Genomic DNA, 15,641 nt, shown 5'->3' with positions numbered 1-15,641 from the left:
CGCCTGTTTACATAAAGATATCGCCTGGTTACATATATATATCGCCTGTCTACATAAAGATATCGCCTGTCTACATAAAGATAACGCCTGTTTACATAAAGATAACGCCTGTTTACAAAAAAGATATCGCCTGTTTACATAAAGATATCGCCTGTTACCATACATATATCGCCTGTTTACATAAAGATATCGCTTGTCCACATCATTATATCGCCTGTCTACATAAAGATATCGCCTGTTTATATAAAGATAACGCCTGTATACAAAAAAGATAGCGCCTGTTTACATAAATATATTTTAACTTGTAAGTGTGAATTATGCCTCTTATGTATTTGTATTTTAGTTTGTTTGTTGTGTTTGTTGTTAATATTGATGCTATTATATGTTTAAGCAACGATCTATACATTGCAAGTCCCTGCCCATGCTCATGCTTTGCTGCTAGTTGTATTGCCCGAACCCTTATTAAGCGTGGATGTCCCACTAAACTGACTGTTTACGATAATGGTTAAAATTCTTTTTTCATCTGTTGTGAATAGGACATCCATCTTACGAGGGCATATGACTTGGCCATGCAGTATTTCTATTCAATTTATATACATTTATTCTAAAATATTCAACAATAACTCATATCTACAAATACTTCTGCAAACACTGCTGATTAAATGTATGGATGTTGAACTGAATCCAGGTCCACTCCAGAATGTAGAAATAGTTCATCTTAATGTTAGATCCATAAGAAATAAAATAGATGTTATTGAAGCACAACTACATGATAGTGACATAATATGTATAACTGAATCACACCTTAACCCTCTAATCCCAAATTCTGATATTAAATTAGAGTCATTCTCAGATGAAATTCATAGAAAAGATAGGACAACAGGGCATGGTGGTGGTGTTATTATCTATCATAAAAACAATATTCTTACTAAACGTAGACATGATCTTGAAAATGAACATATAGAAATGATTTGGATAGAAGTCTTAATCCAAAATCATAAATTTCTGCTTGGATGTATATATAGACCTGATTCTAATATAGAATACTGGAGTAAATTTGAACAAATCCTTGATAAAGCTAGTGAAACTTCCATGGATATACTAATTACTGGTGACTTAAATGTTGATATGCTAAGAACCCCACCCACTTCTCACTTATCTAGACTCTTAACTAAATTCAACCTAAAAAGTATTATTAATAAACCTACTAGAGTGACACCTGATAGTGCAACCTCTATAGATGTTGTCTTTACAAATAATCCTTCCATAGTGAAAAATACTCATGTTGACCCTGCTTTCTGTAGTGACCACTCCCCTATATATATGGAAGTTTGTTATGCTATCTTCAAACATAAAGCATACAAAAAGACTGTATGGATGTATAACAATACTGACTATAATATTATGAATGACGAACTAAATGTTATTGACTGGAACTTAATTGCTGCTGATATGGATACCCAAGAATTTAGTATGTTTTTAACTAAATCTATTACTGACCTGATGACAAAATATATTCCTAGTAAAACTATTACAATCCGACCTGATGACAAGCCATGGATGAATACCAATATTAGGCTAAAGATGAGACAAAGAAATAGGATACATAAGAAAGCCAGACATACTGACAAAATAGAGCATTGGAATAAATATAAGCAAATAAGGAATGCTGTTATTAATCAGGTAAGAGATGCAAAACATTATTATCTTGATAAACTTCAAAAGTCTCTAAGTACTAAATCTTTGCCCCCTAATAAATGGTGGAAAATTGCTAAATCCATAACTAATTTTAACAATAAAACTGAACCGATTCCACCATTGAATGTTAATAATACACTGATTCAACATCCAACTGATAAAGCTGAAGCCCTTAATGACTATTTTACTTCTATAGCCACAACATCAGATACACTTGCTGAACCTCCAGTATTAGATATTTCCACTCTATCAAAGTTAGAAAACATAATAATCTCTGAGCAAGATGTTGATGATCAAATTACTATATTAAATGAAAATAAACCAGCAGGACCTGATGGCATATTACCTAAAGTCATAAAAAAGTTAAAACCTTCCTTAATACTCCCACTTACAATTTTATTTAACAAAACTATATCTAACGGGTGCATACCTGGGCCATGGAAGATGGCTAATGTTAGTGCTGTATACAAAGGGAATGGTTTAAAAAATAATTATTCCAATTATCGACCAATATCTGTAACATCATGTTTTAGTAAAATCCTAGAAAAAATTATATTCAAATATTTATATAACTATTTAACAACTAATAATATACTTTCCAAGGACCAATCAGGTTTTAAACCAGGTGATTCAACAGTAAACCAACTTCTCTCTATATACCACACCATAATTAGCAACCTGGATAAAGGGAAAGAACTAAGGTTTGTATTCTGCGACATCAGCAAGGCCTTTGATAGAGTTTGGCACAAAGGGTTACTACATAAACTAAAAGCATATGGTATATCGGGCAATGTTTTTAACTGGTTTGAGAATTATCTTGAAGATAGAAAGCAGAGAGTTCTATCTGAAGGTCATTTTTCTACTTTTAGGGTTGTTAATGCCGGTGTTCCTCAGGGATCAGTTCTCGGTCCTTTTTTATTTCTATTATACATTAATGACATCACTGATATAGTCCAGAGTAACATTAAGCTGTTTGCAGACGATACATCATTATATGTCATCGTAGACGAAAACCCACAACTAGCAGCAGATTATCTTAACCAAGACCTAGATAGAATTAACAACTGGGCTAGTACATGGGACATTAAATTTAACCCCTCTAAAACCAAATCATTAATTTTTTCTAGAAAAAAAGAACCTATCCATCCTCTAATTAATTTCTCTAATACTTGTGTAGATAATGCCCATGATCACAAACATCTTGGATTAACTTTTTCTGAAGATGGCACTTGGTCTACCCATGTTCAATTAATATATGAAAAGGCTAGTAAAAGAATAACAATACTTAGGTATCTGAAATATAAGATTGATAGGAAATCACTATGCAAAATATATACAACATTTATCCGCCCAGTGCTTGAATATGCAGATATTGTCTGGGACAACTGCTCTGACAATCTTAAAAATTTATTAGAATCTGTACAACTAGAAGCTGCAAGGATTATCACAGGTCTAAGGAAAGGTACATCACACCAAACTCTATATAAAGAACTAGGTTGGGAATCCCTGTCTGATCGAAGGATGAACCATAAGCTAACTCAGATGTATAAAATAACTAACAATTTATCACCCACATACCTCCATGACATAATTGATCCTCTTACTCATAACCCAGAAAATGATAGGTATACTCTAAGAAATGTAAGAATGTTTAACCCACCACTATGTCGTACAGAATCCTATGCTAAAAGCTTCTTCCCAGTAATGTGCAACAAGTTCAATGGACTTGAAAATGATATAGTACATTCCCCTACTCTTAATAAATTTAAGGCCAAGGTGTATAATAAAATATGTTGTAATAATGATATCTCGGATGTATTTAAAAATTGTGAAAGCAGAAAGGATAACATAATCCTATGTCAACTGAGAAATGAGGCGAGTAACCTGAACTATGATCTATTCAAAGATCACTTGAAAGAGTCTCCATCTTGTCTGTGTGGTGATGCTTATGAAACTGCTACACATTATCTTTCACAATGTCCAATGTATACTAATGAGAGACAAACTTTAATAAATGAGATTTTTGAAGTGTGTCCGGTTAATCTTGATACTAAAACACTTCTTAATGGAAGCACTGTGTTAAACAATACTGAAAATAAATCTATACTTGATAGTGTTCTAAAATATATATACAACACAAGAAGACTTGTTTAACTAATTAAAACAATCTATAAATTTTGTTATATATAGTCATAAATGATAAAATTACTGTCCTTAAACCATTATGTGATTCTACTGATTGTTATATTTACATTGATGTTTTAATATTATACACCTAAGGGATTAAGCTTTGTAAGCTGTTTTTACTGATGGGTGCAATAAAGTAAAACATAAATGTGCTAAGTTTGAATGCTTAGTGTTCTGTGGTTTAATCTGGATTCTTCTCGAGTGGATGATATGTGAACGGTAAAGGCCGTTAGAGACTTTTTGTCTGAAACTCGATGGGATGAAAGATTTACACATAGAACACTGGCAATACATCTTACACATATACTACATTATCAAAATCTTCTAGCTGAATTGCCTCATTTTATTTTTTCATATTTTGATGTTGTTGTATCCCTTACTTTTTATCACTCCTACCAATGATATATATATTGATACTAAATGGTTCTATACTTCTAACTACTTCATGCAACAGCAGCAGGGTATGAACAGGGGGCACTAATGACTTGCAAAACAAAAAACAAAAAAACAATTGTAGCAATTTCTCTGTTTAATATATCATTAGGGCATTGCTTTCCTATTACTAATTAATTATGACTGACTTTTTAATATGAGCATTGTATAGCTAAAAATATCAATTAAATATTTATATGTAATTGAAACATACATGGAATTATCTCCCCTATACCATCTGCTATATATATATATATATATGTCTATGCTACCTATTATATATGATTTGCATCAATATTTTCTTACAAACCATTTCATTCATCTTTGTCTTTGTCATGTCAACCTAAGGAGAGAACTTATATAGGCCTAGCCTGCTGTTCAATCCTATTGTTTAATCAATAAAATATGATGAAATTAAAAATAAATATATCGTCTGTTTATATAAAGATATTGCCTGTTTACATAAAGATAACGCCTGTTTACATAAAGATGTCGCCTGTTTACATAAAGATATAGCCTATTTACATACATATATCGCCTGTCTACATCAAGATATCGCTTGTCCACATCAAGATATCGCCTGTCTACATAAAGATATCGCCTGTTTACATTAAATTATCGCCTGTCTGCATACAGATATCGTCTGTTTACATAAAGATATCGCTTGTCCACATCAAGATATCGCCTGTCTACATAAAGATATCGCCTGTTTACATTAAAATATCGCCTGTCTGCATACAGATATCGCCTGTTTACATAAAGATATCGCTTGTCCACATCAAGATATCGCCTGTCTACATAAAGATATCGCCTGTTTACATAAAGATAACGCCTTTTTACAAAAAAGATATCGCCTGTTTACATAAATATATCGCCTGTTTACATAACTATATCGCCTGTTTGCATAAAGATATTGCCTGTCTACATAAAGATCCCGTCTGTCTTCATAAAGATAAAATATCGCCTGTCTGCATACAGATATCGCCTATCTGCATAAAGATAACGCCTGTCTGCATAAAGATATCGCCTGTTTACATAACTATATCGCTTGTTTACATTAAGATATTTCCTGTCCACATAAAGATCCCGTCTGTCTTCATAAAGATAAGATATCGCCTGTCTGCATACAGATATCGCCTATCTACATAAAGATAACGCCTGTCTGCATAAATATATCGCTTGTCTAAATAAAAATATCGCCTGTCAACATAAAGATATCGGTTGTCTAAATAAAAATATCGCCTGTCTACATAAAAATATCGCCTGTCTACATAACTATATCGCCTGTCCTGATAAAGATAACGCCTGTCTACATAAAGTATGGCCTGTTTACATAAAGATCAGAATAGATCGATACATAACAATTAACAAATCTTCGAAAACTTCCTGTGTCAACAACACAGCCTAAAGACGACCTATTGATTTAGCATCGCTACCTTTTATAATAAAGTGAGAACGATGGCCACGGGACTGTCTGGTACACATATATAGTGAATGAAAGATTGCTGAATAAGTCAGAAGAAATACGACCTAGGGAAGGTCTAGTAACATTAATTCAAATCCCCCAAGAATGGGTTACATGTAACAGGATACTCTACGTGTTATCCTGTAGCCCTGATTTAAATGTCACTATAGGAACCCGGTATCACTCTATCTACTGACACGACCAAGTACAGCCAAAATGTAATGGTATCTGTCTTACACACAAAGTCCTTTTTTTTCATGTTATTTTATAGGTCTTACATACAAAAGAAATTGGAATACAGGCGAAAACGTAGAAAAGTCCTCTCCTTAAAATATTATTTTTGTTAACATATCACGAAGTTAAAATGTACAGTCTTATATAAAAATATAACAGTATTACTATGCAAATATATAAGATATTATATAACTACCATTGATATAAGTAGTATGAAACGGTTGCTTCAAAAAGCTGCCGGTCGGTCAAACATGAACTGGAGACCAGCCCAGACAAAATGTCTATACCTCACACTATTCCGAACTTGAACCCCAGGCCAAGATGACCAGTATCCGCTACAATAAATATGATTATCAGAAACTAAGAAAAATATAATAAAAACGTTAAGTATCAAAAACATAACGGCTCCAAAATAGAACTATACAAATAAACAAAAACTCTTTGACAACCATACAGAAAAGCTTTGAATATTCAATTGAATACCATCCCTTAGATGAGTTATGGAGTTAACGAAAGATCTTCTATGGCTCCTATAAAAAGGACAATGGAAGAAGTGATCCCAATCTTCAGTGAGATATCCACACATACAGGCAGGGCTGACGTTTATGTGCAAATTTATCAAGTTACATCACCCTTCACAAGTGTTTACATAACTGAGAGTATAACGGTTAAGATATTTTAAAACACATTTTTTGTCAATTTGTCAATATTCTTTTACTATTTTTGATAATTAGAGCGTAATAATTATAGGTTATTTTGATCTAAGTTAAATGTATCCTTTTCTTATTTTACCAGCGCGTGGTGATACCACAGTATGCCGAAGTCATAGAAAGAAATATTGACGTAAAGAATTCAATTGACAAATGATTTTCTGCCCGTGCAGAAGACCTGGGGTTAGTAGGGAATACAGATGGTTTGCTGGTTAGCTAAGCCTACCTGCCCGAACATCATCAGGGGTTGGGTTCTTTGGAGGAAACGTCATATCCTTACGTGGAACCCACGTATCTTGTACCGTCAAATATTTGCAATAATATCATTGATAAAAACTCATATGTAGAATTACGTTACAACACTCTCTATTAAAATCTCATACTTTAAATATAATTCTTAGTCAAACCACAAGAAAAAATATTCTGTTTTGCTTAAATAGGCTATAATGCCTTTGCTCTTTTCGTTTGTCTATGTACAATATATACAATACTGAAGAAGTTAACATACATTTAGATTAAACAGTAAATATATATATATATAAATAAATAGATCAATGATAAATATAATTAATTGCAATAGGTCATCATTGATAATGATTTGAAGTGACAATTAATATGTCAAAGCTTAACGTTATTTTAGCAAAAGGTTCATTTACATTTTCCGGATATACATTTTAGATAATAGTTATTTCATCATTGACATCATATCATATGGCAATGAGGCACATTTAAGAACTGAGTTTGCGCATTTCAGATGGTGACTAGCAGTGAAGAGTTCTGAAGATGTACTAATGATAACCATACTGTGTTTTCAGGGTTTGTCGATCGAACACTTTTCTCATCGTTAATGAATTTAAGAAACCAACGCATGCTGATTCGAAATTCATTCACATGCCAGCGATGGGAAATTTGTTCGAACGACAATCCTTGAAAACACTGTGTGATACAAGTAAATTATTCATCAACTACCTATTACTGCCTTACATTTATATATACTGAAAGGATAAAGAAACGCAGGGTAACAAGATATGCAACAATTATATACCAGCTTGGCCTAAAATTATGAATACCGGTCAGACAAGTATCTTAGTCACTGTGCACTGAAACCGGTCTCTAAAGCTACTCAACTGTATACTGTTCCGTGCCACAAGTGTTAAAAGGCAAAAACACGTACAGAATACAAGGTCGTCAACACATCTTGTCACAACGCGTCATACATTTGAGGTATATACATCGCCTTCCGCTATTTACTGAGAGACATCAAAAAGGTTTCTGATCGGGACGTCCGCGCATAACGATGCGACGTCAAGACATGGCTATTCGTCTTACCCACATGCTTAATCGCCACGTTGCTGCCACTGAAACCGATATTAATACAGCAGGCAATCATAATCGCCACATTCACACCAAAACTGTAAGGAACCGATTACGTAAGGTTGGTCTGCGAGCTCGTCGTTCTTACGTTGGTCTACATATTTTACCTCTCACTCGTGCACGTCACGCACGTGCTATGGCTTGGTTTGTGGCACATGCTCCAATGCGGTTTCAAATGAGGCAATGGAGACGGGTCTGTTTCACATATGAGTCTCGGTTCACTCTTTTACGTCTGGACTGTCGACGTCCCATGTAGCAAGAATTTAGTCAAAACATTTCACGCAAATCATAACATTAACCCTCTCGACTTGCCACCGTATAGTCAAGATTTGTCCCCGATCGAACATCTATGGGACGAACTTGACAGGAGGGTAAGGGGTCGCCGGAATGCCCCCGCTACTCTCGACCAACTAAGGACTGATGCACTCATGAACTTCATGCACAACAGATTCAGGACTGTGACAGATGCACGAGAGGGGCATACGAGATATTGACGAACCCGATTTCACTTTGCGATGTCGGTCGGGGGAGGGAGATCAGTCAAATGTGCGAAAATTACTCATGAATTATCGGTCAAAATCTATTGAAAATTTGGTTATTTGTTTTATTAAAGATGGTTTTTATACTTAGATACAAATATTGTATATAACAATCAAATACATACATTGTAACAATAAATCACCTCAAACGTTTACCCCGCAATTCTTTATCCGTTCATTATCATCATCATTCCTCTGTCATGTAAAATCAACCGATGTCTATACCTTATGATCATCAGTCAGTGCCAGATGCAAAACAATGGCATGTTCTGATCGAAAGAATGCCAAGAACCATAAAACTAGTTAGAATGTTATTATAAATCAAAATAGTTATGTCATTGTTTCTCAATACACACATTTGCACTGAAAAATGTGTTGTTATTCGTACAATATTTCCCCCAGCTTTTTATCGTGTTTTGTTAATGACGGACTATTTCCTTACACGGAACACCATTGTGTGCATACTATCTCCAGTTAATGATGTCAGAAGGCGAGAGAAAAAAATCCAAATGGAAAATGCATTCTTTGCAGGTCGTTTTCAACTTCTTCCTGAGTATTATCATACCGACATTCCGTGATAATCAATTTATCATAATAAATGTAGGTAGTATAAAGAAGTATGTAGATGATTTATTTGTTTGATATGACCGTTTGTTTTGCCCTATCATTGATTCGCTAAATCCACGTTCAGAGTGTGTTTTTTTAAAATTAAAATTATGATTTGTTGGAATATTGGTTGCTGAGTATTATTTCAGTTGGAGATTGTCAAGTGATACATATCTGAGACCAATTGATCTTGTGTAGCTTAGTCTGTCTTTGGTACAGAAAACATGTAAAATTTCTTATCACAAAGCAGTTGCTGCTTTTATTAAAGTTGGCACAAATAGCAGACGGTAACTTGCTGTGAGATAGGAACTGAAAGTGGACAAAAGTACATCAGATAGTGGCTAGCAATGAGGTATTTACCAAGAATATACACTAGTTCATCAGTTGGTGCCTGGCTTTGAACAACTGATAACAACACAGGGACATTATAGTACGTAATGACCGGGAATATACATTAGTTTATAAATTGGTGCCTAGCTTTGAACAACTGATAACAACACATGTACCAAGACCCCAAACAGTATCTGATGCACCCATTGCCACATTTGGGATATATAGATTTTTTCCCTATTCCCTAAAAACATATTTGTTTCCTTCCACCTTCTATGCTAATGTCTCACTTTTGGCCTTATTGTTGAATGTTTGCCCAAGTTTGATTGACAATGGGTTCTGTCTCCAAAAGGGAACATACCAAAGTCATTGAAAATGTTGTTATTCTCTGCGCAAGGTTCAGCATTTATTGCACTGGTAACAACTGGTTTACCCATTGTCATTATAATGTGCTGTGTGCCATCGGCATGGTATTTCAGTGAGGTAGCACTATAAAGACGGCATAAGATTCGCGCTATCATAAGGAGGTATATATGTAACGACAAAAGCTGTCCCCGGAATACATACACACGAGCATACATACATTACATACATTACACACATGAGGGCACGTCACTTAATAACTTTAGCTGCTAAGACTCCCATAAAATTACCAAAAACTGTAACTAAGTATTAAAAACGGATTTTTTTCCAGCAAGACAACGGCTTTAAGCTTTAAACAATCTTTTTCTTGAAGAAACAATAACTTGCAGGACTTTTATGAGAAATAATAAAGATTACACAAGCAAAATATGATGGTGTTCTGCGTGTGAAAAAAGACACCGGGAAGCTGGACCCGGATTCGAACCCTGGACTTGAGACTTCTGAACTATGGCACTAACCGTCTGAGCTGCCTGGTCGATGGAACTGTCTTGATCAATCTAACAAGATATGAGTTGTAAACAGTAAGTTTTTAAGGTGTAATGTTACCAGTCATGCATGTAAACACTTTCTTATGTTAAGCATGTCCCGCACAGATACAGTTATAGGATAACTGTAACAAAGGAATATCAACTGGTCCTTTTGTTAAACAAAACAACACATTGTATGGTTCATAAATCAATACACAAGCAACACGAATCATATCAAAAATATTCTTTATTAATACATTATACGCATAAATATATTAGTTCAATGTATGCACCTTGATGATATATTATGTTAATGAATGTCCTTCATTAATAGTATATTGGATGCTTTAAGACAGTATTTAAAGTGTGTAACGAAACAACATTTTAACATTTTGAATATACCTAATCACGTCCGGGATATTTTGAATTTTTCAATGTTTTCTTCTAATAATTTATGTCGTTCTTGAAATCCTAGTTTGTCTAGAATATCATAGACGTCAATCACACTCAGGTGTGGTCGTTTCTGAAAAATCCTTTTGATGACCTGGTAAGAAACCTCCGCAATTGGTTTATCCTCAAAGTCAGTTTCCGATAATTTGATATTGAACTCCTCAAGACCGGCTTCCTTTGCAAAGTCACGGTAAGCCCTGTCTCCAGCGAGTGATATGGACAACGACCGGATAAAATCATCGGACGGTGCCCCTAAAAGTGATCAATTACACAGGAAATAGTATTACAATTAGATCGATATTTGTTTCCTATAGACGATGAAACTGATATAAAGAAGATAACAAAACCTGATAAAAAACTAAGTCTTTAAATGCATAAAAAAACTTGTAAAAAGAAACAAACAAAATCAATTTCATAAACTTATATATGAGTTTTGTATCGTGATTATTTTTTTATGTATTGAAACCGACATATACCATTAACCATTATAAGAAATTAATTTTACAAATAAAAAGAGGTGAACCTACGTTTACAAAATGAAGATTTGCAGTCGTCTAACTCTGGTAGTGTTACTGGTAAAGATTTGAGTCGTTGTATGCGGAAACCTCGTCCCACAGTTTCAGGGGGACAAGTGGGCACAACGATTGGTTCCACTCTATCACATCTTAGGTAGTCAGGTTGACAGGATTTTCGACGTCTTCGTAAGTTCGGGTCTTGAAGCTCGCGTAAATTGTTACTGATCTTTCCCGTCTTTTTTCTTTTAGAAGTGTCACTGTGTTTACACGGGGGAATTAAAGCGGCATCTTCACCTCCCGAGTGTTCTTCCTGTATGTCGTGTAAACAAGAATCCGTACGAACACATACATCAGCTTTAGGCACAGCCTGAAACCTGGTTAATTTCTTTGCAGTGACGAGTATCCTTCCTAAAATGTAATGAATTAAAATGATATGTATACACATCGCAAATCTATTTGATATAATCTTACATTTCCATGAAGATCTCCATGCGGTAGTTCTTGTTTTTGTGTAGTACTAGTATGCGTATAAGAGTCCAAAAATTAAAGTAGCATTTGAGATATATTAATGGAAGGTAATATTTGGGAACATTCCATAAAATAGAGTATTCTTTTCATTCGACATATGAATGATACAGGTACACTGTACACATACAATTACAGCAATACTGTTACTTCTGAAGATAAGTTTTTAACTAAAACGACACTTTAATTCGTACAAATCATAGCAAGCGCCATTTAATGTTCAGTTCAACTGGTAAAATAAATTTAAAAAACCCACCAAAACCAGTCGCTTTATGTAATACAATACTTACTGTTTTTCTTCCTCAACAAGCAGTAGACCGCTATACCTAGACTGATTACAAAGGTAAGTGACAGCGCGGTTATGGCCAGAAACTCTGCATAAAAACGAAAGTCTTCTGCGAGCAGAAAGAGAAGCAATGTACTATGTGCACCAGGTCATATGGACACAGTTATAACAAAGAATAATTAATTATCAAATTTACAGAATATGACATTGTTATTGCTGTAAATGTAATAGTTTATCAAATTTTACAGAATATCATATTCTAATCATTTGTTACTTAGATATTTTATCAGAATTGTCAATCTATATTTAAAAGTAATTGCAATTATTCTTCAGTTTTAGAGTACCTTAAATGGTAATTAATTATTCATCAGTTTCATATATTGTCATTATCAGTTTTACAGAGCAATGCATTGTCATTATCAGTTTTACAGAACAATTTATTGTCATTATCAGTTTTACAGAACAATGCATTGTCATTATCAGTTTTACAGAACAATGTATTGTCATTATCAGTTTTACAGAACAATGCATTGTCATTATCAGTTTTACAGAACTATACATTGTCATTATCAGTTTTGCAGAACAATGTATTGTCATTATCAGTTTTGCAGAACAATGTATTGTCATTATCATTTTTACAGAAAACTGTATTTTCATTATCAGTTTTACAGATAATTACTATTGTAATTTTAACTGTTGTATTTACAAATTACAAGTATCCAGATTTAGACCTTTTGAAAACACCAACCTTCCTATTATAGCTAATTCAATATGGGGGATTGTATCGTGAAAACTACAATGATAAAGATAATTAATACAGTTCATATAGGCATTAAATTAGAAAATTGTAAACAATTCACTCGTGCTGAAGTCGACTGTGAAATGTATATTCTCTCCTTAATCACCCTATTACAATCTTTGCTGATTGGGCCTACCTTGGTTGCCTCTGTCTTTATATGGTACAACCGTAGAGCTGTTTTTTATGCCATTCGATCTGCAAGATAAATAGTTTCTTAAAAAGACTGTAGTAATAGAAAAAAAGTAACGTGAACAATTGGAATTATTTGTATCGGGTATTACAATTTTCAGAAAGTGATAATTTTCTTCTTTAATAAAATTGTAAAATACAACTAGACCATACAGAAATTATATGTACATGGTAATACTTATCATTTTGATATGAAGCAGACCTCGTTATTTGGTCGAAATGTGTAATTTGTCGTATATGAAACTCTACTAATGCAAACATAAACTTACAAAGCATTTGTCAGATTGGCTATCTATATCACTATTTCCCCTATCTATATATATTGATTCGAGCAAGTCGACAGGCTATTGATCATAGATGATAAACATGTCTTAAAACTGTAAAAGGCTAAAGACAATAATATACTCATAAACACGAGAAAGCAAATATATTCAGCGATCTTACTCCTCTGTTTATTACTTACTTAGGCTGAATATCAGGTGGAGTATCGCTACATATCGTGTCACGTATTGGGGTACACGGGTCAGTCTCTATCATACCCAGGTCGGCACACACTGTACAGGGACTACAGTACCACTGTAGGTTTTGTTCGGAATTGAACGTGCCTTCGCTACATTGCTGACATCCCAGGCACACTGTGGCACCATGGAGACCGATACCAAGACTAGCACCCTGCAAGCGAAAACGGCAAAAGAATACACCTGTTCATGGAAACGGGATCAAAATTATGTCCATAAATATATAGAAATAAACTAATTTCAATGTCGGTGATGTACTATTTACCGTGGACTAGAGCTGGAGCTACCTATCTAGAGACAGTCCACGTATAGGTATCGTATGTTTCGGCAATGAAATGAGTAAATACTTCACAAATTAGATAAATCGATTCCGTATTACAAGGAACTAGATGCATTGTTTCCTACCAGCCATTTTACCTGTACACTTTACCGTACTGACATTCCTTACCTCGAGTGGCTTGATCTCATCACCAGGAAAGCATTTGTCACAGTCACTACATACCCCAAACTGTGCTAGATAATACTTGTGTTCCATAGGATCACAAAAAATCTGCTCCTTTTGTAAGGATAAGCCATAACTTTGAGTGTCAATGATGAGAATCAGTGCGGTCACAAATGCAAGTCCGGAGCCTGAAATAAACAACATTCTGTGTCAGCTTACGAGAGGTATAACATACAGTATGTAACGTATTTGATTACACAACAATTATGATTTATTCTCCTCTTCCAGCATGATGCATTGGTTGTGGTTTACGATATTAACTACGGGTGGAGAAATAGAACGCTAGGTTTACTTATACATTGTAAGTTTCAAGACGGCATATACATGTAGTTATATATAGCACATCCGGGTTCTATTTTATCGTAAGGGTCTGCAAGGTCTGAATCTAAATACCCCACTATAGGATCGGCAATCTTCACAGTTTGCTTATTAGAATACAAGATAATGTATTTGTGAGAAACTAACATATATCTTTACGAAACGCCTACATACAATGTATACATACATGTAGTAATAGATTACACACATTTTATTAGAAGATATTTTTGTACGACTCGATATTGTTTTTGAATTTGATTTACCAGTACAGTTTACCCCGTGAGGTACCCCGCTATACACACTGGCTTATACCAACCCACACATATACTGTCTGTCTCACCCACCCACACATATACTGTCTGTCTTACCCACCTACACATATACTGTATTTCTGCAGACACAGTGCACTGTTTGCTCAGGTATAGACAACCTTTCCATTCATGCTTCAAAAGAGCGCACCTGTGGTATGTAGGTCGCATGTTTCATGATTATAGTGAACATGGAAAAATCAGAAAAGATAAATAGAAACGAACTCTCAGTGTCCGGATCAAAACCATCATCTACATAATATAATAACAATATCTTTGTGTAAAAATTGAAAACAGAAACTTCACCCGACAGATGACAATTGCTACGTGATAGGGTCCCATTCTCTGACGTAATGAGTTTTAAGGAAATGCTACACTAGATACATATATGAAATACAAGATCATCATCAATTCCAAATATAATGCTCAAGTTAAATCAATTGAACATTCTTACCTTTAAACGGTTTCATGCTTGGTGTGTAGTTTTACTTGTAGATCCTAGCGAGTCTACTCTGTGTCATATCGAATAAACACAATACGGATCAGGGGAGGACAACCCTTATACGGTAGTCACCTGACGGATATAAACCTGCTTGTTTACAAACTTTCTACTCAATATGACCTCTATGTTATGGATGTCAATTGAAGTTACTGTGTGTTTAAGTAGCAATATACTGTCTTGTTTATATGATTTGTTTATTTTTATTTTTAGAATTTAAAGTTATTTTGATAAAATATTTGTTCATAGTTACTTTTTCACTGTACT

General features: G+C 34.3%; 2 protein-coding genes across 2 annotated transcripts; one reads left to right on the top strand and one right to left on the bottom strand.

Moving 5' to 3' along the window:
* Positions 1 to 318: 318 nt before the first annotated feature.
* Positions 319 to 3,844, top strand: LOC110458609. Its single transcript, XM_021510387.1, has 2 exons — positions 319 to 1,469; positions 3,137 to 3,844. The coding sequence occupies exons 1-2, from the start codon at positions 502 to 504 to the stop codon at positions 3,183 to 3,185; spliced, it is 1,017 nt and encodes a 338-aa protein (XP_021366062.1). The 5' UTR covers positions 319 to 501; the 3' UTR covers positions 3,186 to 3,844.
* A 6,855-nt stretch (positions 3,845 to 10,699) lies between these two features.
* Positions 10,700 to 15,430, bottom strand: LOC110458618. Its single transcript, XM_021510401.1, has 7 exons — positions 15,330 to 15,430; positions 14,196 to 14,377; positions 13,693 to 13,901; positions 13,177 to 13,235; positions 12,246 to 12,350; positions 11,443 to 11,838; positions 10,700 to 11,167 (listed from the first exon to the last, which is right to left on the bottom strand). The coding sequence occupies exons 1-7, from the start codon at positions 15,343 to 15,345 to the stop codon at positions 10,872 to 10,874; spliced, it is 1,263 nt and encodes a 420-aa protein (XP_021366076.1). The 5' UTR covers positions 15,346 to 15,430; the 3' UTR covers positions 10,700 to 10,871.
* Positions 15,431 to 15,641: the final 211 nt, after the last annotated feature.

This window comes from Mizuhopecten yessoensis, unplaced genomic scaffold, assembly GCF_002113885.1.
Source record: "Mizuhopecten yessoensis strain PY_sf001 unplaced genomic scaffold, ASM211388v2 scaffold9653, whole genome shotgun sequence".
Taxonomy (NCBI): domain Eukaryota; kingdom Metazoa; phylum Mollusca; class Bivalvia; order Pectinida; family Pectinidae; genus Mizuhopecten; species Mizuhopecten yessoensis.
The sequence above is the reverse complement of the archived record's forward strand: the minus strand, read 5'-3'. Positions and strand labels throughout refer to the sequence as shown.